General features: G+C 45.1%; 1 protein-coding gene across 1 annotated transcript; it reads left to right on the plus strand.

The window, feature by feature from the left end:
* Window positions 1–526: 526 nt before the first annotated feature.
* LOC120843038 lies at window positions 527–25,538 on the plus strand. The gene is made up of 4 exons (XM_040214246.1): window positions 527–614; window positions 8,166–8,284; window positions 21,540–21,650; window positions 25,431–25,538. Exons 1-4 carry the CDS (start codon window positions 560–562, stop codon window positions 25,536–25,538), a joined length of 393 nt encoding a protein of 130 aa, XP_040070180.1. The 5' UTR covers window positions 527–559.
* The last annotated feature ends 7 nt before the right edge of the window (window positions 25,539–25,545 follow it).

A 25,545-nucleotide genomic window follows, 5' to 3' on the forward strand; every position in this document is an offset into this window, starting at 1 on the left:
GCAGCTGATCACATGCCATCATGCTCGAGCCGGTAGTTTCGGTTGCGCCGTGGACCTTTTTTTTGGGGTGTATTATATAGGACGAAGGGTGTAACGATACATCTTTTTACACCCTTTTTTCTTGGAAGTGTATGATATGGACATAACCAGACAATGCATCGAATTAAAAAACAATCGGACACTTAGTAATTGATGGACCCCCTTCACTGAAAACCGGCGTATAACTAAAATCGAGAAGAAAGTACCAGTGTTAGCTTTTAGAACCGCAAAAACGCCTTGCGACTTCATAATTATTTTAGAACACCTAGAACACCTAGTTCTATTGGAAACAGACGAGAAAGATATGTAAAAATTTTGAAGTAGACTAATATCAATTGCTATTTAGATATTGAAAGGTACGTAATGGGCATTATGTTACAATTTTGAAATAGGAGGTTTTGTATTCTATGTGGACACATCCTACAAGACTGGAAGTACCCTGTTTCTTCTGTCGTTACATTCTGTTCGTTTTGTTTTCAGAAAGACGAATCCAGTGAAGATCTTCACGTATTACGTAACAATGATTCAGATGTCTATTTTCATGATTATGATGGCTCTTGCAACATCCTTTCATGGTAAACAAAAATTTAGAGTTCTCTACCGTCCGGTTTCTCTGCTGCCTGTGGCAGCCTATCTATCTATCTATCTATCTATCTATATATATATATATATATATATATATATATATATATATACAGCGCCAGTGCCTCAATCTAGAGGCAACGTCAGTTGCCTCTAGATTGAGGCACTGTCGCTCTATATTCTGAATTGAGGTCTAATAAATAGCTGCCGGGAAGCTTAAAGTCTCTGTATTTCGAAAATGTGTTTCGTTTGGAAGCTGTAAATGTAAACACCTCAGCTTTCCGTTAACCTGGCGCGAAGCGTAATTCAAATGCCAGTGCGGCTAATCTTGTCCGGTCGTAGAAAGCTTAATATTGCCTTTTTTTTGTTTTTACTCAGACTTATCTCTCCGTTTATTATCAGCTTAATGTACCACATGAAAAAAAATTATGCCCTCATGTATTCGAATATTCTTAAATGTATGCCATAGCTGATATTCTTAGCGTCTGGACTAGAAGTGAGCAATTTACAGACATTCTAGCTTTGAGCTCGGCAGTATTTTATAAGTTAATTTTTTTTTGTTTTAAAACCGAAAATAACAAGCTCTGGACGTGATTTGTGAGGATTTAAATTTATCTAATCTTTTGCATTCAATGAACACCGGGCATGTTTAGTACGGCCATTCGTAATTTGAAAGTACTGTAATTGCAGATTTTGCGTTGAAGAAACTGTCTCATTGGCTTTTTCGTGAATTACAGAGCTAATTTTCTTGTTATATCGAATAAGATTTTCTAACTTTTCAGCCTTTAATACTAACATGATGACCCGACTTTTTAAACTTACAATATTGACTTCGAATATTAAATTTTCCGAGAAGGGAAAGAATATATCCTAATTATTTGCTTGATTGGATCAACTCTCTCATCCGTACTAGCATCGGCTGGTTTATCCTTTCTTTCCTTTTATTTATATTTCTTTCTTTGTTTCTTTCGTTTATGTTTTGTCTTCAATTTTTCTTAAATACTGCCAATTATTTCCAGATTGTTACAGGAGTGGTATAAAAAATTATCATAGATTCAGCACTTGTCACGAAAACATGAAACAAAATTAAAAATTTTAGGCTTGTTGTTAATGATTGTTTGGATCATCGTAAAAGACAAAAGGTAGCTGTAGGGTCAGGCTTTAACTCAAACACCCTCTAAACAAAGTAAAAAACTCCCGGTTCCTTGCATTGCCCTGCAAATGGAGGGCAGCGACACAGCCGAGGCGCTGGACATGGTTGCTCACAGCCATGCCGTCGTTTTAAAAATAAATTTACTTACATCTCGCCAAATTTAGCGGATAGTGCTCATGCGAAATTGTGATGTTACATGACGCCAAGACGTCAAGTTAAATTAAATTTAAGGTAAATTCAGTGGAAGAACCTCCAAGCTTAATGTAGCAAAATTACGGGAAAACGAGATTTTTCTTCTAAATATAACCAAAAAATTTCCCTCTAAATTAGAAAAAAAAAAAAACAGAATTGTGCCGCTAAATTTAAGGAAAAAGTGTCGCGTCGTATGAAATGAAGTCACGTGACACTGTGACTTCACAATTTAACGACATTGTAATTTCACGCTAAATATAGCTTAAAATCTTTTCGGCTATATTTAGTGGGCCATGAAGTACCTACAGAAAACTAGACATGTATAATACTCAACAGAGGCAAGCAATTTACTTGTAATCGATTACTATATCTAAGGTAAATTTGTATTCATTTGAATATATTTGTTAGATAATAATCAAAAAAGTATTCTGATTACTTTTGGAAGTACTAAACGTACTTGTAATCGTAACGTTCTTCCCCCTGCCATCTTCAATGTCGCACTTTGTTCGTACAAGTTTCCTACCAAGCAATCTTCGAACCAAGTCTTCTACAGGACGATGGTTTACAAGGTTTCGTGAATTAAAAATATTGCCACGCGAGTCGGCGAGCGAGCGCGTGCGTGGCCGAGAGGTTACCGCGCTCGACTGTCGCGCGGAAGGTGTAGGTTTGATTCCAGTCAGCGGACTGTCTTTTTATTTATTCTTCAACTTTGTCTTCTCGCAAGTTCGAGAACATTCTCGGCTGATCCAGTTCGAAATGTTCTACGCACCGTAAGTTCTACGCCGAATGTTCCGGAAACCCACGAAAGCACATAAAGGACTCCGCATGGCGAGGGGTGTCAGTTCGCCCCAGCGTTTGATCCTGCTGTTATGCCGCTATCGACGCCCGCGACGCTCTATTGTTAAAGCTTCCGACATACTGATTCACTTTCGGAAGGGCCTTGAATCGCAGAGAACTTTATGTCCGACCGTAAGAAAATGGCAGCACCACCGCCTCTACCGCGACTTCTAACCCTGTGGTGTTACTTCGGTATCGTATATGCCGTCATGTAGCCATGTTTCCGTGACGCCAGTAACGTGAACGAAGTGGGAGGAATTTAATGTAAGAAAGTTGGAAAATTTGTTAATGAAGCTTCTATCGTTAACATTCACAACATGAAGGTCTTGGCAACCACGCCGGAATCAAGGACTGGTAGAAGAAGCTGCAACGGTAGCCTCAGGAGTGCGTTTAGTACACTTCACCAATGCGTTGGTGGCGTCATCCCAATTATATCCGACGTTATAAATAAATATGTGGTCAAAACGAAAGCGGACACTAGAGCCATTCTTCCGAAAATAAGCGGATCCGTCGCGTATTTGTTTCGGAATTGAACGCCACGTGAGGGCAGAAATTTTCCGATGCACGAAGCTCCCAGCCTTTATGCATAACACAGTTGTTTAGGGCACGAAGCCTTTCACGGTTTTAACAATTTCATAATGACGGGGCGCGACCGACTTGACTTCTGCCAAGTCTATGACATCTTTCAATTTGCGGGAAATCCATTGCTTGTTTATCCGACGAAAACTTTCAGACATTTGACATCACCACTTGGAATACTTTCGCTAACTTGCTCTGGGAGTCCGTGCAAGATAAGATTGTGTCTGCGGGAGCGGTTTTCTAAGTCGTCATTTCTTGAAACGAGCCAATCTTTCACATCAGTGAGTCATGCCAACTCAGTGAGCAAATTAGCACCTGCTGCACCAGAGTCACCAAACGTACTAGGCAAAGACTCAAGAGCAGCCACACGTGACGCGAGACCATCAAATCGGGAGTTCACGGATGGGTGAAATAACTTCATCTCGGCAATATCGTGAGCCAGTTTTCTGTGACCTTCGAGCAATTGGGCAGACATGTTTGCAACAGTCAGCTGGTCGCCAACATCTGCATAGCCGCCATCACTACCATCTGGAGCCGTCGAGTGCTCGGTGGTCGAATTGCGTCTAAATGGGGTGTTGGGCCCGAGTCAGCTTGGCTAGTCTTGTTCGTTTTTGGTCCTGGGCTGGACTCTACATCCCCGCTCAAGATAAGGCTACTCAAGCAATGTACTAAATCAGAGCAAACGTCAACAAAATAAAAAATGTGACCGTAATCATGTGGGCCAGAAAACAGCTGCAAGAGACGGTTATCAGAAAGGACACAATAAGCGTTTTCAAGATAACATACCTGCGAGAAAAACAGACAGGAATTGAGCATCGTTCCAGCGCTGCTGTCACCTTGCCCACTGAATGCAAACCCAGCCGGAGGACATTTTATATCGTTGTTGACTGACGTCACGGTGCTTGCTCTGTCGAAGATTGGTCGATCCTGGGTGATGTCACTAAAAAGAATAATTTGTGGAATGCCGGGAAGCATGAAGTCGGACAAGCCATTATGGCCATCATCCAGTTTGAAGATAGTGCAGTCCGTGCGCATGCAAGCCGGGTCGATCACGTACTGACTGAAAGCCGACAAGGCAGGGATGACCGACGTGACATGGAAGCGACGGCCCGAAGCGTTGTCGAACACAAAACCGGCAAGGCATGCGAGGAACTGCGTGAAAAACAGACAGGGATTGAGCATCGTTCCAGCGCTGCTGTCACCTTGCCCACACGCCCGAAATGTGGAGGTTCGATTCCAGTCAGCAGAGTGTCCTTTTATTTATTTTAGTCAGTGTGTAGCCCAAATCAAAATTATAGACGAGTGTCGTGAAATTCTGCTCGACTGGTTGCCTCTGCTCTCTAGCTTAGTGAATATCAAAAGGTTCTAGATAATAATGTTCGCCTGAGCTAACCTGTGATGTGTCCTCTCATCCTGTATTCCCGTGCTAGGAAAAAAAAAAGCGAGCTTATGCGTGGTCGAGTGGTCACCGCGCTTGACAGTCGCCCGGGATGTGTAGGTTCCATTCCAGTCAGCAGACTGTCCTTTCATTTATTCTTTTAGCTTGGCGCTCTCGTAAGTTCGAGAACACTTTCGTCTGATCGAGCTCCGAATGTTTTACGGACCGAAAGCTCTACACCGAACGTTCCAGTAACCTATGAGGGTACGTAAGCGACTCCGCATGATGAGCGGAGTCAGTCTCGCCCCAGCGTTCGATCCTGCTCTTACGCCGCTATGGAAGCCCGCGACGCTCTATATCTAATCGGTTTCTTTTTTAGTTTGGGCACAAGTTCGCTTCATTAAACTTTTAGTTTCTTTCATTTTTCGTCGCCTCATCATTTTTTATTTATTGACAATATGAGTAGTTCATGATACGGTGATTCAAATCCAATAATGGAGGGTACGAAAGACACGGCAATAAAATGAGCTGGCGGGCTAGTGTGTTGTCCATCATGAATAAAATAGCGCAAAACAACAAGGAAGGAAGGACGAAGTAGACTGGAATATGCTAAGGCCTTCCTGTCTAACTCGTCCTTCCTTGCTTCTTGGTTTGCGCTATTTTATTCATGACACAAAAGACACGTTTTCAAATGGGCGAAAACTGTCGCTTTGAAAAATATGAAGTAGTCAGAGAATTGACGGTTAACTTCTCAAGTAACAGACAAATACCTTAACTCTCAAGCGATCAGGTAATCTAATTGGATATTTTTAAGCAAGAGTCATTGTATTTTTAATCGAGAACACTTTTAGAGGAAGGTATACACGACTGTAGGAAACATACACGGGATCCACCACGAAACATTGAAAATAACGGCTGTCGCCATAAAAAGAACAAAACTTTTTCTAACATCCAGCTAAAAATTGACAGCAGACGTCTGGGTCCGACAGCTCCAGAATGCAACGAAGATCACAGAAGTATCTAGATCAATAAGAGAGTTTTGTAAAGCTGCAGTGGACGCATGAAGGTATTCGTACGTGGCCGCATCGTTGGTGTCCCGGCAGGCATACTTGTTCCGTGTGTTCACTTTTCTAATAATCTGGCCATGCGCTTTGACTGCGGTGTGTGGCCCAAATTGTGGCACATCATGTATGACATCCGGCATATCGTATCCCGAAAGGACTGAAACCGACTTCTCCAAAATTAATCGTGAAATATGTAAAGATTATGAAGAAACTCTCCGCAATAACCACTTTCCTGACGACCGAGTATTGTTTACCGAGAACTCAAGTAGATCTGATCAAAACAAATTAAACACGCATTTGCAAAAAAATAATTGAAAAATATTATTGATATTAATGGCAAATTATAGTTACTAATAAGTTTCATGACCAAGACGAAAAAGTTTACCCCTCTGTGTTTTGATTAAATAGGGAGGATCCGACTAGAGAAGTGACAACATATAACTACTGACGAGAATCGTTTGCCAGAATCCATCGTAGAATCTTCACGTCAATCACAAAAAGAAAACAACAATCATGGAACGCTTTTCAAGTTTGCGGATAACCTTGAGATACGCATCACTCCAAGTGAAAAACGAAACAGTGTTTAAAAGTTTAACTCGACCAGTTGCGGAGCATGCCAGCATAGTATGGGAAACCTACACGCAACAAAATATCTCAAAAAGTGCAAAGAATTACACGCAATGTATTGCGCGTATCTATAGCCTGTCCCCAACATAATTTAGTGCTTATCTTTTATTGCAAAAATAAACCCCACATCGCCGTACGCTCATTCTCCGCCCAAATGTAGGTCAAGGGGTTCGAAATAGATACCGGTGTTTCAGAAGTAACCATTATCATGCTCACAATATATAAATATAAGTAATTGTTTCAAAATACAAATGGGAAAGTGACACCATTTTCGTCCATATTCGGCGACTGGTGCAATTCAATTCCATGTAATCGAGAGCAATTTTTTCATTAGAAATTTCAGAAAATAGCTTTAAAACCTTTGAATAAGGTAGCCGTTCGTTTTGAAACTTTAGGAATATGATCCGAATAGCTGGCGCTACATCATGGACAAAAAAAATAAGCGTTCGGCGATGCGTATTTTTTTTTTTGTGCGCTGAAAACAAAAAGAAATGAAAAAATAGTCACTTTGGGGCGACAGTCTGGAGAATGATTATAGATAAACTGCATCAGTGACTGAATTGTGTCATGGAGCCGGTTTTTACAATACATAAACGCAATTGGAAATAATTCGTGTCAACATGGCAATTTCACTTATTGCAGATGCTGGAAAGTTAGAAAAAAATATTTAACGCTCGAACTCCGTTAAAGTTAGAAATAAGCACTACCAGAATATGGACTTTTACAGGTGCTCTTCGAACGTTTTACAATTTTTGTAAGATATATAGATAATTGTAATAGCTTGCCTGATAGTATTATCAATTGCCCGACAGCATATTTATTTGTGGAAAAAACATGCGGGAATTCGCTGTCTAATGACTGTCGGTGTGTTATGATTGTGTTATTTGTAATCTATTCCTACTGCTGCCTTGATCCGTCGGTAGCTCGCACTCCAAAATATATATATATATATGTAGTTTTTTTTTTTTTAAGCTTGACAGATTTTTTTTTTTAAAAGCCGTGAAAGTTACACTTATGCCGCTTGTGGAGGTGAGTTATACGGCCAGGGGGACATATTATAGGGGGCTAATCGTAACGATCACTCGTCTAATCAATGAAAATTTGTTAGAAAAATAAAAATAGATAATAAAAATAGACATATGGTTCTAGTCAGAAACTTGCTCAGCGTCATCGAAAACCACTAAATCAGTCATTTTCAGAAAGACTTTCGGCGCGTGAGAAGCGCAGTACTGTACTAAAGTTACCGCTAGGGAGCAGGTACAAGGGTGGGGCTAGATAAGAGACGGAGAAATCGCGCGGCCGCCTTTTCGCAACCGCTAGCTTTGTACCTGCTCCACGAGTGGTAACTTTAGTCCACTACTACGCTTCTCACGCGCTCAAAGTCTTTGTGAAAATTACTGATATAGTGGTTTTCGATGACGCTGAGGAAGTTTCCAATTGGAACCATATTTCTATTTTCATTAATTCAAAAGTTAATTACCGAATTTCAGTTAATTAGTCGAGTGATTGTTGCGATTAGCCCCTTATAATATGCCCCCTGACCGTATAACTCACCTCCATAAGCGGCATAAGTTTAACTTTCACGGTTTTTTAAACAAATCTGTTCAGCTTGAAAAAAAAAAGAAAAAGACGCCCTGTATATATATATACAACTTCTCGAGGTTTTATGTTTGAATGTTCCTTCTAATAAATCATAAAATTGACGTGTTTTCAGGTGTGGAATCAACATGTGGGAACTGGTATCTGGATAAAGATTTGAGCCACATGCGAGAGGAATGTAAAACAAAGCTTCAAAGTGAATTTGTCTCAGAGTGCAAGAGGATTGGCGCCGAGGTAAAAAGCTCACATGGCTGGAACGTATGACAGCTACATGTGGCGTTGCTAGACACACTCAGTTGTCAAACTTTTAATACGACTTTACTCGCCCCCTCCCCTTTTCCTTGGACATTAATCACCAACTGATTGAAGTGGAACTTTTGAAGACCGCAGTGTGTTTCCTCAACCGCACTTTCACAGCTGGCCGAAAAGTCTAGGTCTTAACAAACGGAAATGAAAATATATATGACCAGAAAGCAGTAGAAATATAAAAGACCAAAATAAAAACACAAAGCTGTTTCTTTTAAGAATAGGTAGACATTTTAACGGGGCGGTGCAACGAGTGTAGTATTTTAGGTGAATGCGACGTGCAATTTTCTTGGCCTTCGCAACTTAAAGAGAACCTCCACTCAATCCCCCCCCCCCCCCCCCCCCCCAAAGAAAAAAGTCTTATTTAGGGTTTAACTTTCCAAAGTACTAATTTAGCATCTTCAGATTTGCTAAATGTTAATAATTGTTTCTGTAATCTTAGTTTAAACATCAGCAGATACCGAAACCGAAACTTTGGTTGCGACAGGCAACATTGATCTGGTGTCGTCGGAGTCATGTCTACGTCACGTAAAACCACGTGGTCCGAAAGGCCACGTGATTCCCTACGCGACGGCGGGCGAACATAGAGCAAAGCGCAAGTATAGTCTGCTCCGCAGAGTTCGCCAATGTAGTTTGCTACAACATCCAACGACGTCTGCACCATTGTGGCCCCGGCTCGCGCTTCGGGTTGGAATCTCGACGAAGGTGCCCGCAATTTGGCGCGGGCTTATTTCTGCGAAAGCGCCGTGTAACCGAGATCTCGGTCACACGTCACAAGATCCTCAGGCGGTCTATAATAATCATCAGGCCTCCGCTTAGGCGTGCCAGATGCCCTTCGTAGTTCTGGCACATAAAGCTCCAAGTTGTCATTTATTTTACCGTAAATAACTGAGTTTTCGCGCTTTGTTTTTACAGGCGCGAGACCTATATACTCCTACAATGGGAAGCGCCCGGCGCATAGTACGACCGACGCGGTGGTCTTTTGACCGAGCATATGTTTCCTGCTTTAGTACCCTACTGAAAAGGGATGGAAGTGTGACGTGAAGCATGTTGACATCTGGGGAGTAGGACGCGGAGTGGGTGACGTGAGTCGGGACGTGTGACGCGGTACGTGTGACGCTGCGTGGTGATCCGAGACGAGGCATCCATACAAGGGGAAGACTCTCATAAAGGTGGTGCCCCTCGTATCTTCCCAAGTAGGGAGGCGCCCCCGCAGGATGGCGGGCTTGGTCTCCCCGCAGGATTGCGGGGGTGGTCTCCAGGGGAGCCGAGGGATATAAAAGTGATCACTGCGACGGGGCTGTGTGGTTCATGGTTGCCATTCAGTGACCGTCGGACCCGCTGTAAGACGCACTCGTGTCTTAGTAGCGGAGCTGAACAGTGAGTCGACCACGTGGGTACTTTCAGTACCGGTTGGTTTTCCCAGGCCGTTCCACTGGCTGTTACAATAGTTGGTTTCATTTATCCCCACTTAACTCCAATTTGCTTTTCCTGAAAATTCCCACTTGATCATACGATCCAATTCATTTTTATTTGAATTGGGTTTAAATCGGGTGTGCCCTCGAGGCTGTACCGATTGAGGCATTTTTATTTTTCAATCTTTTTAGCAAAGCCTCGCCTTAGAAAATGCTTTAGTAGACTGAATTGTGTACCTTTACGAAGCTGTACGGCAGACTACACGTATGTAGTCAATAAAAAATATAGTGTCAGCGGAAATTATGAATGCCGTAGTAAGTATGTTCCAGTGCATATTCATTTTGTTTCACAGCGCAAGTGATATTTTAACGCACGTTTTTATATTTAGCTGGTAACAGCAAATTAGTGTCATGAGCGCAAGCAATTGAAACAGATCATTGTTTTGCGATTTGGCGACAACGGCTTCCCGGAGTTCCACCGGCACGGGATATCCGTAGAAACTTTCAGATGCGCACTGTCGTGAGGAAACTTGTGAAAGAGTACTCCCGGCCTGGTCAACTGGTAGTCCGAGCAGGCACCAACACAGCATCGTGAGGCTATGGAACTTTCGCCATGCATCGCAGCTAGGCATCGGAGATGCGGCCCGAGTTCGTATCGTAAACAAAACGTCGCTCTGAAACTACGACAGCGACGAGACGAAACAGATTGCTCCCAGCTCCCAGCTCTCAGCTCCAAGAAGCGCGAGGGGCAGCGCAAACTTGCGCATCCGTGTCACGGTGATCACGTGAACACCATTGAGCCAACACCGGGAGGAGAAACTCATGACGTAACCGTTCAGTTTCGCTCTGGGAAGTAAAAACAAAAACAAAACAAAAAATGAGAATGATGTAGACATGACTCTGACGTTGTGGCTCAATGTTGGCTGCTCCAACTCCCTGATGTTGACTGCACTGTTGATTGCCCCTCATGTCACAAGCCACACTGCTTTGACCTCTAGATGCTATGAAGAAGATTTTTTTTGTATACATACCTTTATGATATAATTGACTCTTCTGATCTGTCGTTATCTATCTACATTTACGTTCCGAAACGAGCTTCGCGAACTTCTCCGAAGTTTGATGTGCATTAAGTTATCCAAGCTAGCCCCATGGCTTTCATCAGCGTTTTTGGAAGAAGCTTACTGTAGCAAAGTTTGATATTTTAACCCATGTTTTGTCGCTTTTAAGTCGTTATTTATCACTACTTAATCTACCTGATGTGTATTATTACTAAGGCCTCAGTTGTTCATGGGGACATAACGTGAAAGAATGAATGAATGAAGGAATTGCAGTTCAAATCTGCCACCCGAATGCTTGTGAAGGCGTTGTCACAAGACGAAATTGGGTGCCCACGTCGTGCTCTTGTCCACTGTACACGTCGCTTTCGACTATCGCCACAATTGGCTTAATTCCCGCGACAACGTCAACAGTTCAATCCATAAGACAAGATTGTAAAGGAAAGACTGAAAAAAAGGGTCAGATTTTTTTTTTCGGAATCTCTATCACCACAACAAAGATTATCGGTCAGTGACATTGCTTGCCAGTATAATTGTGTAACAGTAGTTCCAGTGAAATATTGTAGAGTAAAATTCAATGTAGCCCAACATCGTTCCACGGCCCCTTTATTCTGGTGAGGAGCGCTTGAGGGGGAGGGGGGGGGGGCGCACATCCTCTGCGTAAGTTTTACCTAGAGAAGTGACGTTTCAATGTTATGTATGTATATATACGTAAATTGAATTGTGCGTCCATCTTCAAGTCCCTGGTCTTCCGCCTTTCATATGGTGCCCAAGAAGAGAGGCGACTGCCGCCCGTGTGGAAACTACCGCGCTCTTAACGCGGCAACGATGCCAGATTGTTACCCCATCCCGGATGTTCAGGACTGCACAGCATTCCTGAGCAGCACGATCATCTACTCGAAGATTGATCTCGTAAGGGCATACCACCAGATCCCTGTGGAGCCTGTCGACGTACCCAAAACGGCAATCACCACTCCGTTTGGCCAAGTTGAATTTGTCACGATGCCGTTTGGGCTTCGTAATGCAGCCCAAACGTTTCAACGATTCATTGATCAGGTCATTCGCGGCTTACCATTCCGCTTCGCATACCTCGACGACCTCCTCGTCGCGAGTAATAACCCAGAAGACCACAAGAACCACCTAATCGAGCTCTTCAAACGACTGCAAGAAAATGGCATCGCGATCAACATTGACAAGTGTCAGTTCGGAGTGCCAAAGCTAGCCTTCCTTGGTCATCACGTCGACTCGCGCGGTATCCGATCATTACAGGCCAAAGTCAAGGTCATCCTTGATTCACCTTGTTTTACAGCGAGGCGCGCTCTCCGACGCTTCCTTCGACTAATTAATTTCTACAGGCGTTTCCTCCCACATTGTGCCACCCTTCTACATCCGTTAGAGGCACTGCTGAGTGCAACCAATGGAGACAAGCCGCCCCTCACGTGGACTCCGGAAGCGACGCTCTCCCTTGAAGAAGTAAAGAAAGAACTAGCCAGTGCTACACTTCTGGCGCACCCTTCCTCGGATGCATCAACGTGCCTCATGGTCGACGGCTCGAACGTCACAGTTGATGGTGTCTTGCAACAGAAGATCAACAATATTTGAACACCCATACCATTCTTCTCGCGAAAACTGCAAGACACCAAGCAGAGGTAGAGTACCTTTGTAAGAGAGCTACTCGCGGCATACTTAGCTGTTAAAAACTTCAGGCACTTTCTGGAAGGCCGTGCGTTCTTCTTTGTTACTGACCACAAGCCACTGGTCTACGCAATGAAGTCGTCGTGCCAGAGCCATTCACCACGAGAGCTGCGACATCTTTCCTTCATCGCGGAATTTACTTCCGAGGTCCGTCACGTAAAGGGAAAAGGCAACAGTGTCGCAGACACCTTGCCTCGCTTGGACCTCAATGCGGTCAACACGGAGAAGGAGCACTTCACCTACGCCGAACTCGCCGCGGCTCAAGCAGAAGACGACAAACTTCATTCCATGAAGCTGACTGAGATATCACTCGTGCTCAAGGAGGCCAATTTTTCCGACAATAATGTTACATTGGTTAATGGACACTTCAAACGGCAAACCCCGGCCGTACATGCCACGTTAACTACGTCACGCGGTATATACATCTCATCACTCTCTTTGTCACCCTGGCATACGAGCAACACAGGAATTAGTTACATCCTGTTTCGTATGGCCTAAGGTCAATGCCAACACTTGAGATTGGGTGCGCTGTTGCCTGCCAAACATCAGAGATACAGCGCCACACACAGACACCACTAGGAAAGTTCCCTTTGCCTTCGGCTCGCTTTCAGAATGTCCACGTGGACATTGTAGGCCCACTTCCATTTTCACGTGGCTTTACCTACCTACTGACCTGTGTGGACCGATTTACTCGATGGCCGGAAGTAATACCGCTGGAAAACATCACCGCGGAAACGGTAGCTCGAGCATTCGTTTTCAACTGGGTCAGCCGTTTTTGGTGTCCCTTCAACAGTCACCACAGACCGAGGACGCCAGTTCGAGTCGGCCTTGTTCCAGCAACTCATGTCACTCCTTGGCTGTGTGCGGACGCGTACCACAGCATAGCACCCTGTTGCGAATGGTCTAGTTGAACGCCTCTATCTACAGCTCAAATCCGCTCTGCGAGCACAACCTCTCCCTGACGCGTGGGCTGACAAGCTTCCTGTCGTGCTCCTGGGTCTCCGCTCAACCATGAAGCCAGACCTAGGTTGCACCGTGTCTGAGCTTGTGTATGGGGCACCGCTTCGTCTCTCAGCCGACAAAGTAGAGCCTTCGATGACAACAACCACCATAGACCCAACATTATACGTTCAGCAACTTGAGGAGGTAATGTCATCGTTACGCCTGACGCAAGCGCGATAACCCACTGCGCGCCAAGTCTTTATACCCACCCAGTCCTCGGCCAGTCTACGCATATATTCTTTCGACGGGATGCTCCCCAGAAACCCCTCAAACCTCTCTACGACGGACCATACCTTGTTGTGGATAGAACACCGAAGTTCTTCACGGTGCTCCTAGAAGGTCTTCGGGAAACAGTTTCCCTAGATCGCCTAAAGCCTGTCTTCGTTTCTCCTTTAGACACATCTCCCACAACGTTCCAAGAATACGCTGTCGCTCACTCCGTGCCTCCAGCGCAAGTGCCACCGGCCACTTGTCCAAGGGGGGGCATCTGTGGCAGTTGTGCCGCAGAGACGACGAAGAGGTCGGCAAGTGCGGAGATTTCACGAGACACCAACGGAACGGCTCGGCGGCGGCATCGGGCGATGCGAACTACAGTCTCCTTCCGCTTGTAAATACTTGTACATATGTTTATGTGTGAGACATCCTTCTGGTCCTATATATATATATATTCTGATAATCTCGCTCACCGCTTGTCCGGAGAAAGGAAATGTAGTTTTCACATACGGAAGCTCCACTCTGGCTAAGTTCTGCCGGTGCCAGAAAACAGGACAGCAGGATCAAGGCGGGAGAACGAGACAGCGTTAAGGGCAATACTTTGACCAAGCACGCGATACTCTCGATGGCATTCTACTTGCTGTTGGTTCTATGAAAGACTGCTCGGCTTTTCTTATTTCCTCAGCACAAGTCTTGAGCGTGCTCCCCCGAGATTGCACAGCAGGACAGCGAATGCACGTCCCTGGGGGTCAATGGAATGCTTTCCTGCATGACTGATATGAAGTTCTTCTTTGTCTTGCACGAAATTTTTAATGAGTGTCGTAGGCGAGAGATACAGAGCTACCACGAGCAAACCGTTGTCGACCTAGACGGCACACAATTTACCAGCTTCGTCTGATGTGCCACTTAGATGGATGGGTACAGCACAGACCCGTACCCATGTAGATGGCCACTTGGATAACGAGTACACCACTTTGTCATACGTACCTCTCTGTGATTTTTTAATGCTGATATCACTTGCCTGCAGAATGGGTAGCTGGCGTCTCCCCTCCTCCCCCTTTCTTCTCCTCCCTCCTGCTACTGTCTCCTACCCCTCTTTCTCCTCCCCTCCCTCCTCCTGATTCCCTCCCCTCCTCCCCCGCCTTCCTTCTCCTCCCATCCTCTTCCTCTCTCCTCCTCCTCCCTCCTCGTCCTATCTCCTCACCTCCTCTTGCCTCCTCCTTTCTCCTCCTCCCAATCCCTCCTCCTCCTCCTCCATCTCCTTCTTCTGCCCTCCTTCTCCTCCCTCCTCCCGCCCCATAATGCAACGCGCGGGTCACGAGTGAGATCCGCGCGTTGCATTATGGGACGTTTCCCATAATGCACTGCGCGGTTACGCCGACGCCGACGGCGACGCCGCTGCAGCCGGAAACGGGCGCCCAAGAGCAGCGCTCTGAAAAAATCCCATCAGGTGCACTTGTATTTCGTATTTCATTTGACAGAAAGTCTAACCCCAGGCTCTTTTCATTCTGCGCTCAAATGGTAGTTTGGAGATGGGAGCGACTCTTTAGGTGCACTTGCCGCAGCGAATGGAGCCTTTACAAAAATCCGCGTTATCGCCTGTCCGCCATTGTTTTCTCACGTACTCGGATTATGTATCGGACACGATCGAGTGCTGTGTCAGCGTCCGTCCAGGACACGAATCCAATAACGCGCTGCGTATAAAACAAAAAAAAAGGCGGCCATAATTTTTTAATAAATTTTATCAGAATATTTTAATATACAGAAATAATATGGAGTTGCTCAGTAGATCGTATCTGCACTATGATAAAAAAAATTCCGACATTGCGAATTCCTCATTGCGGAGGCGATGTACTATCAGTTGATTCTTGCTACGATACTTCCCACGCAAGAGAATCATTTTGCGATATGGAGGCTACAGCGCGAGACACATGCGCGAAAAATCCATCCGATCCGACGTCCGATCCGGCAATACGACTGCCTGATCCGAAAAATTTGGTCGCTTCAGGCGTCGGATCGGCGATCCGACGTGCGTCCGACGCGCCAGATACTTTCGCACGGCGGACGGATTGTCGGATGCGTCCAGCCAATGACAGCACAGCTAGCGCGAACGTCATGATGACGCACTGGGTCTGGCGGGACGAAGCGAACGCGATAACGGGACGGGCGAGGGGAAGCCGGACGCGTGGATCCCGCCGACCTATTCGAGAAAGATGACCCCGGCAAAGAACGCACGCTCTAGCGAGAACAAGCTAATAACTTCGCTTGTGCAAGCTAAACCGTCAATCTAAGACCAGAGATCTATGAACGCGGACCTTCGCTGGAGTGCCTGGATCTCCTGGGCGGAGCCGAACGGATCGTCGTGTCGCATGCAAGGTCGGAAGCGTGTGTCTCAAACTGTCGCGTGCGGCAATTCGGAGCGGCGCTCGGACTGTCGGATCGGACGTCGGATCGGACGATTTTGTCGTCCAGGTGTCTCGCGCTTACCAGTATGGTGCCGAAAACACGTGCCTACCGCGCCCTTAAATGTTGCATGTCGATTTCCATCTAATGACGTCATAGAAGTTCCATGCTGTTGACTGTCGCGATCGTGGAGGTGGCACAGCAGCCCAGGTAAACACGGTATACGCCTGTTAAGATGCGCGTCGGGCTCAATCTGCCTGACAGTAAACGGAAGCTCCGGCAGCCAGGAGTCGGGACACCGTGACAACAGCGACATTCCCGTCCACTCATATTTTTTGCCACAACTTCTACCATCCACCGTCAGGATTACGACATACGACTAGAGTGCTTGGCTAGCTGGGATGAAATTGTGTTTTTTTTCCAGCCAATTTTGTCCTTTTTGCGGGTGAACCGTATATGCAGTAATATGAAGGAGGTTATAGTGGGCAGGAGGTATCATCCGTATCCTTATGTATGAGGCGAAATGCAACGGAGAAAGCCGGGGCTCTGAAATGTCCCCTAAGTTTCTCGACTAATAGAAAACCTAGTTAATGGCCACCGCCAAGTAAATATAGGGCAAACAACCGCGTTGCCATGACTTCGTCGTGGCAACGTGGTTGTTTGCCCAATATTTACATGGTGGCGTCCTACTGATCGCTGTCGAACAGGTGAGATTTGAATCCCAACACTTGCCTGGTCAGCAGAAAGTCGGCGTGTTGCGGACTCTTTTGACAGCATGCTGAGAGTGTCGTCTAGAGCGAGTCATCAATGTGCGGTGTGAAAACAATATATGAGGCGCCGCATGCACGGACACTGAGAATGATGCCGGGTTGACAATGCCGTGGACGCCCGCTTCGACCATGCACTTGTTGGCTTCCGTCGTGTTATGACTGCCCGTGGGCATTGAAACGTTTTGGGTGTGCTGATAGTCTAGAAAACCAGCTGTGACAAAGAGAAAGAGCACGGAGCAGACATATCGTAGGTCTAACGTAGCCGACCGAGCCGACCGAGGCGCGAGCAGACGGTGACAGTACTACATCACTGGTGCGCAGGCAATTTGGGATTGAGATCTGATTCCGGCGTCACTGAGCATGAAGTCATGCCGGGTCTTAGGTTGGTGACGTCTTCCTAAAGTCATTGACTAATGGCGAATTCCACTGGCAGTTTCGAAGCGCACAAGGATCAATAAACCAGATCCGCGATGGAGCGCGCGATCCGAACGGATTCTCTCTACCTCCGGAACACCCCATGGAACATGACCACTCCTCCGGGACCGGCGGATGCTTTCCCGTCATTCACGTTCCCGGAAATCCCCTTCCCGCGATCCTGGATCTCGAAGCACATGTTTTCGCAATCGCGGCGCTAAGAACACGTGCTCAACGCAATAATGACGTGAAAATACGTGTCGACAATCGATGTACTAAATCAGCACGCAGCCGTATATGCAGAGAGTTTGGCCATTCATTGGGAAGTATAGGACGCAAATGAGGAGACGCCCTTGGCCGAAAGTGTGTTTGGCGTGTTCCAGGGTGTCTTCGAAAATTCGAATGTGGCGGTAATACTACCCTGGCGGTGTTCGCGAGAAACAAACTTGCGTCGGAGTAACTCTCGGTGACTGAAAACATGGTGCACGTGATGTTTCAATCACGGTTATGCAAAATCACTGTGGAAGAGCTCGACTAGCGGAACAATCGACGTAATCCGTACGCCAGGCGCCGAGGACCTGGAATCTGTCGTCCGAGCGGTCGTACCCTGTCCCAGCAAAACAGATTTTGAGCGGCACATTAATTTCTTACATGGTTCTGCATGATCATGACCGAAACATCACGTGTACCCTATTTTCAACCTTGAAGGATTACTACAATTAACTCTTACACGCTTATTAAAACTAAATGTTTATGATTAAAACTGTTTCTCACTACCACCGCTAGGGGATTCTTTTAGGCTTCTGGTTGGCCGAAAGAGCATGTTGAACCCTCTTTCTGCTTCTGGTGCACGCCCCGGTTCTGCCCGCACCTCGCATTGACCAAACTCTTTGTATACACGGCTCTGCATCAGCGTAGCCGACTTGCCGTTCCATCCATATACTCGTGTGCGGTGTCCAAGAACGTCGCGATTTTCGGCCTCTTCTGCGAACGGTCGAAAAGGCAGTCAAATTTCTCCTGGCCAAGCAAGCAATCCTCGTTGCCGCTGCTGCTCGAGCCGCTGCTGCTGGAGGAGGTGCTCGAGCAACGTGACGACGAGCGGTAAAGCGGGCGGTACTTCGAGAGCGGCCATTACGAATTCTTGCGAGGAGAGATACCCGGCGAGAAAAGAAGTCACGTGTGCGCGCCGAGGGCTGGCCAGGCTTTCTTCCGGTCAAATCCGCTGAAATCGGCGGAGCGACTTTTCACAGATCCGGATCGAGATCTGGAGAGGGGAGCTCATCCAAAACGACGAGTGGAACACGGCAGTCTCGATCCCGACCGCCCTATAAAATAGGCGCGCCCCAGAAAAGTCGCTGCTGGCGCGCTCCAAAACGAGCATTCGAACTGGCCATAAGCCTCACTGACGTCAGCGTGACCTGTGTCTCGGTACCGTACTTTTTGCACAATTTATAGGAACGCTGTTGCGCGTTAGTGAGGGCATTGGATGAGCTTCTGTTGCATTCTTTACTTGTTTTAACTATATGGTTACTATGTAAAGATGGCTTATTCGGGGATGAATAGTGAATATTTTAAGATAAAAAAGTTGATCACCTGAACTTCAGAGATAGGGTTGTCTTCCCGTTTTTCCGTTCCATATCTTTCTTAGTCCGTCACCGTCTACGTAATATTACTTCGGCGTCGTGAAGAAAACAACGTCTCGTCGTTATGTTATCAGGTCGACAGGGAAGTCATCGTTTCAGACGAAACACCTTCCCTGTGTCTCGTAGTTTCCGCCGTCTATCAGCATGCTCGTGTTCCAAAATTTTAGAACATATGTTACGTCACTGGACTTATGATAAATTCGGTATGATGCAGAAGCTTGTCGCCAAGCCCACATGGCGTGGTGGTGTCCGGTGCGGAACAATATCACCGGGAGAGAAAGCAACATGTTGATGCGAGCGACTGTGTCGAGCACACTGGTCTTCCGAGTCAAGCATGTACTGATGAGCTAATAGACTACTTTATATACAAAAACAATCCCTGCAGGCAACACTGCGCGCGTTGCACTATGGGAACTCTTCTGTTAGGGAGAGGAGTGGCGTGGTTTTAACTTTGATTGCCCCATTGACGAAGTAGTGCGTATCGGCTCCGGATGAAAATAAAATGAGCACTCGCTTTCATTTCACCCATACATGATAGTGATAGCCTCCGTTGAAGCACGGACCTCCAGGGACAGTAAGGACCTGCCTAGAATTAGTGAGGATTACAAGATTGCAAGCACGGTTGCCGCGTCCCATACAAACGCACACAAAAGCAAACACGCCCGAAACATAAATGGACACTAACTCGAAAAGGGAATCCAAGAACTTCCACGCTTGGCCCAAGATCAGACTGAACCCAACAACACTTACGAACTTTTGTGTGCGGTTGTTGGTATAGGTTGAAGGCGAGGGTACAGTGTGAAGTGGGCGAGGAGGTCTTTTGAATTGTGATGGAGGTCTGTGACATGTATATAAGACGATGGTTGTTAAATAAATTTCAAGCTGTGTTAGAGACTTCGTTGCTCTGTCCTCTTTTGTTTTTTTTCTCCTATGTCTCAGGGTTATTATATATATGATTCACCAGCTCGGGCCTGCGTTTTTTTACCTTCTTTAATAAATACGTTGTAGCTATGGATTATTCTGACTTGGCTGAGTGCCTAAATTTAGCTAACATACGTGTCTGCAATCGGTGTTATTGTATGGAGGCTTTTCAGCGATTCTTTTTAAAAGAACCCGATTTTTTTTTCTCCGGAAATATTATGGACATTGCAAGCGTGAGTTTCCGTTTTGATATTTTTGTGTTAAAACTCAGGGAGTTCCGGTAGGCACATAGTAGGAAGTTTTCGTAGATCGCTTTCGCCGTCCCGCAATGCTCTCCACAACCAGCTACGATACCCGAAACTCTAGAGCCAAGGCAATCAGCGCGCAGGCGCAGTAGCAGCTTCTTCGTTGCAGAGGGCTTAGCGCAGGGGGAAACTTGGTCTACGACGACTCCATAATCAGCGACGTGCGGATCGGCGAAACCGGTCGCGCTACGATCTTCTAACGTTGAATTTTGAATTATTCTTGTTTCCAACCTTAATCGATATTGGTATAGGAATCGATGTAAAAACTTTTGATACCTGCAGACAGGTATCAAAAAGTTAATGGAACTTTGAAGAACCATCGGGGTTTCAAAATGATTCGTAGAAACGTATTGTTATGTTTCACAGAAACTGGTAACTATGCCATTTCTCAAACAGACTCTAACTTACTATACGACAGGCTATCCTTCACGGAATAATATGCAGGTTATACCTTACATATGGTAACAAACACTGCAGGTTGTTTTTGTGCGTGTGCCACAGCGATATGTCTGTGCTTAAGTTAACTCAGCTCAAAAGTCGAACTTAACCGAATGCCTGATATTGCTTTGGTAGAGAACAATATTACGATAACCAAACTATTAAGTAAAAGAGGAATCGAAATCCCTACTGAAACCGTTGTAGAAAATAGAGTCACCAGCTTCTCAGCCGGCGACGGTTAGCGGTTGCAGATGCAACTCTAAGAAACGCGTTGCAGTATGACGTCACTTGTGTACAGCTATTTTTGTGTGCTGTACACGTTTTTGCGTTTTCTCCTCTTTCGTTATCCACTATAATTGGTTGTTAACATCCGGCAGAATTGTTTTTCATATATCTCTGGATATCGTGCGATTTACAATATACTTGAGGTTGAAGATGTGGATCAATGCCGTTCACACAAAGGCTTAGCGAGTCGGTGATTATTGATGTGACGATTCCACTGGTGTCGTCTGCACCAGAGTGGTTAGTCAGCACCCCCTTTTTATGTGACTCCCTTTGTGTCCTAGTTGATTTGCGCTGCTGATTCCTATGGTGACTGTCACTGAATTTTACGATTTTAACTTTGTTTCTGGTTTTTATATCACGTTTTTATATCTTACGTTTTCAACAAGTTACCCCTGCCCGAAATACCTTTAACAAAAATCAAAAATTTCCTTTGGTTTTGCGCAAACAACCAAAAATAAAAGACGCGCGTTAGAGACGCCATTACAAATTTTAAGAGAAACAAGTCTGTCGGGGTAAATTATATCCGGCCAAGCGCCGTCATACAGCGACATTAATATAAGGTATTATGCTATTCAGTCTGCGCAATACGTTTGACAGATATTTTACCAAATGTCTCTCTTTCAGTTCACAGAGTTCAATGTTTGCAACATTGAATGTCAGGAAAAGAAGAACAGCCAAGTAAAATCACAGTACGTGTTTCTAAATGATGGCCTGCCTTGCGGACAATATGGCGAGGTAAGTTAGATAAAAACGGCTAGGGAGACATAGTGTTGAATTCAGCAGACTTCTACAACTTTGTGCTAGAAAAAATGAAGAACTTCTGCAGGTGCAAAACCATCAGACAGCTAAATCAAATATGTGGGTTACAAATTACTTCGACCACGTTTTTTTTTTCTTTTTTTGCACAAAAATGGTGTGCAGATTGTCACATTCTTCTGGAACGAAGCGCGCATTTAGTGGAGGAAATACAAGAGAGCGTGAAAGCGGAGATGTATACATATTTATTTTAAAAAAAAGCGAGAAGAGATCGATTGTTTAAGACCACTCGAATAAAGGCTAGAGGTGTTAATCGGACAGGTCTGCCAAGTCCTCCTAGACGAGCTTCTATTTATTTATTTTAGTTTACCCTGCAGCCCCGACACATTATAGCAGGGGAGGGGGTAGTACAATTTCGTACAAGATGACATGCTACTTGCGTACACAATCTACAAATATGCAAAAACATAAGCTCACAGGTGAATATACACTAGCACAGTATCAGCCAAACGAAAGAGACAAAAATAAAACAAGTTAGAGTGGCAGAAGGAGGGGCACGAGCCCCTCCACTTACATCAACCACAATAGTAAAAAAATAAAGCACAGAAATCATTAACACTACAAACAAAAACACACACACACACAAGCGCAAAACAGTGCAATACAGTGCCCACAGAACCCGGCACGCTTTCCAGAGTAAAAGGTAAACGTAGGCGAGATGTTATATACGGCCAAGTCCTCCCAAACCAGTCCCCGCTGAGCTGCCACTCATGACCTTGGCTTGGGCCACAAGCTTTGGTGAGACGTTTGTCTTCCTCCTGGATGCTTGGCCGAAGATGCCTGGAGGTCCGTAATCTTCCCGGGAGGGAGCGTCACCGGAAGCAGGAGATGTTGCTTCGGAGCTCAGCCGAAGATGCGCCAATTCTTTTCGTTCTTTCGGTCCCTCCTTCGCTTTCTTTTTGCAGCCAAAGTCTACTTTTTTCTTTCTTGTTCTACCCGAGTTTTCGCCACCAGTACAGCCCTCCAACTTTGAGAAATTTATTGTTAAACTTCTAACTTCGTGCATTCTTGCGTTTTGCATGGGAAACATATAGTTCCTCTGACGACGTCTACATAGTACGAGCATGAGAATGGTACGATCATAATCTTCATTTGTACAGTTCGGCTTCCGATGCGCGTGCATTCCGAACAAACTATTTACACTGCACTTATGTCACCCTATTCATCATCACAACACTCGCGTGCGTATCTCAGCTATACTTCGCCTCAATCACTCGAATCATTGCCCCTTTACATTATTTGTCTCCCGACAAAAAGAAAAACAAATACAAGAACACAAACAAAACATGACCTAAAGACTGATAACACGGGTGTTTACGCTCAGAAATCATTTTCTGACGAAACACACCAAACATACAAAAGCTAAAGACTGCCGTTTTACTGCGTCATTATTATGATCACTACGATTTCCCTCTTACATCCGGCTCAAATACTGTGCACCGACATTTTTTGTCCTCTAGTCTTCTTTTGTAGCCTTTTTCCAACTTAGATGGTGCCATTAAAGTTTTTGAGAGTGATACGTTCTTGGCCGTACACTTCACCTTGCGTTTGTCATATTAAAGTAGTTTCGGCACTGTTAAGTTCTGCAACCGGCAAACTTCTTCTTTGTAATTGTTTGCAGTTATGTAAAAAGCACAGAACCCAGGTTGTTTCTTGAAGTAGACGATTAAACTTGTTGTGGAGTCCCAGAGCGATTGGTGGTTCAACGAGTGGAAGATCAACGCAAGTTGTACGCTGTTTTTTTTCTGCTGAACATAGAGCCTCGTCCGTTTTTTCGTGGTCTATCGAGTGTGGGAATTCATTTTGTGGCTTCATTAACCTCTCAGGACCTGTCGACCATCTCGCGGCTGACACAAGTGAAGAAAAAGTACGATATCTACTCTAATAACTCACGGGTTTTTCACAGCCAGGGTAGTGTCTCCATTCTGAAGGGTCGGCTATTTGCTGAATTTATCTTACTCGGTTGGCCACGAAGGGTTCCCATCTTGTCGTTGAGCCTTTCATCTAATACAATGCGGCGTTTGATTCTGTCCAAAGAAAAACTGCGCTTATGATTATTTATAAGCTGACTACAAAAACTCGTTGTAATCTTGGCAGAATGAGAGCCTTCAGTGGGTCTACGCTGGACTTAGACATGATAAAAAATGTCGACCCATCGCTTCTACTCCTACTTCTGAGGTAGGCTACTGCGCCTTAAGCTTTAGGACTAGCATTCCCCTTTTAAACTTGAGGTTCACAAGGAAAAACACGGCGCACGGAGAGGTTTGAGATCGCTAGAGTGTACGCGGAATACGGAAAAAGATGTAGAACGTAGAAATGATAATATTCCTTCACTGTTCAATAAACTACCAGAGTCTTTAATGTACCTATGCTTCTTATATATGCTGAAAAAACACAAAGCATTGTGCTACTTCTATGTTCCTTAAGATAGTTACAGGAATTTATTGCAAATTTTAAGTTTTGTGTATCTTTGTTCTTGACTAATTATTTTTGGCGTAGTGGGCTATGTGCCCGAGTGCCTGCTTGATCCGTTTTTTCTTGAATTATTTTTATTTTCTCAGGTTGTATAATTTCTTTTTTTTTTTAATTCGTTGTAATTTCTTTTAGTATATCGAGCATACATTCGTTGTATTCGTTTGCTTGCATCGAGCATGCATTAGTTGTATTTAGTCTTTTACATCGAGCTGATTTGTAGATACATGTATTTTTGCTGGTCGCCTGGCTGTACGCACAAAAAGGGCGCTGCTTTTGTAGGCCAGCACTATTGTCTTTGTAATTTGGTATTTAAATAAAGTATGATGTTTTTATTATTCCTCTTCGATCAAAAAGACGAAAAACTTTCACGAAGCACTGTAATGCGAACTTAGAGTGCAGCTCTTGATGTGTTTTTTTTTTTTTTCCGAAATACCGTGGTAAAAAATTAATTGAGAGCAAATGAAAAAAATATCTATTGATATCTTAATTTTATTTTATTTCCATTGGAGTTAGGCGAGACAGGAGGATTAGTGTATGTTTGGGGGCGCCCACCTACCCTCTCGGCGTTGGTTACGCCGAGTGGGCAGACAAGAGGCGTGAAACCGTCGGCTGTGACGTCCCATAATACAGCGCGCGCTGTGCTGCATTATGGGACTCTTAAGTTCCCGTTCCCGCATTAAGCGGTTATGCCGAAGGCGACGCTGACGCTGACGGCAACGCGACGCTGACGCCGCAATATGCACGAAAGGGCGCCCAAGAGGTGCGCTATAAAATACGAATCTAGGAAATTTTGGTCTGCTCTCAGACGCAACTGAGGCTCAAAACAAACACCGCAAAAACCACAGCGTTCTGATCGGTGGCGCCTGGCGCACTCTTAGCTGAACCTGGCCGGCTGCAACGTCTTTCAACAGTTATATCGACCACAGCGCCGGCCGTGGTCTACACGCGCGGCCTCGCGAGTTCCGATTGCCGAATAGTGCCGCTCCGAACACTGGCCGTTATTCTAGTTGAATGTAGAAATATGATCCTATGTGGAGTGTGCCACACGTTAGCACACCTACAAGTACCTAACTGAACTAGGGTAATATCTTTACTAAACAATTGCACAAGCAGAGGTGCATTGCAGGTTCACACTTTGAATCTCTCAAACTTGAATATTGAAATATATATTGTCGTGCTTGCAAAATGTGTCATCAGTCTTTTTTTTCTTCTTTTCTTGAATAGAAATGCAAAGAGGGATCCTGCCACGGTCCCTGCAACGTACAGTTTTTCAGTCCACCAAAAGCGAGAAGTGATGAAGAAATCAATCAAAAGAAGACAGATGCCAAATGACTGCTGT

Source organism: Ixodes scapularis, unplaced genomic scaffold (assembly GCF_016920785.2).
Source record: "Ixodes scapularis isolate PalLabHiFi unplaced genomic scaffold, ASM1692078v2 PGA_scaffold8__174_contigs__length_109621045, whole genome shotgun sequence".
Lineage (NCBI taxonomy): Eukaryota > Metazoa > Arthropoda > Arachnida > Ixodida > Ixodidae > Ixodes > Ixodes scapularis.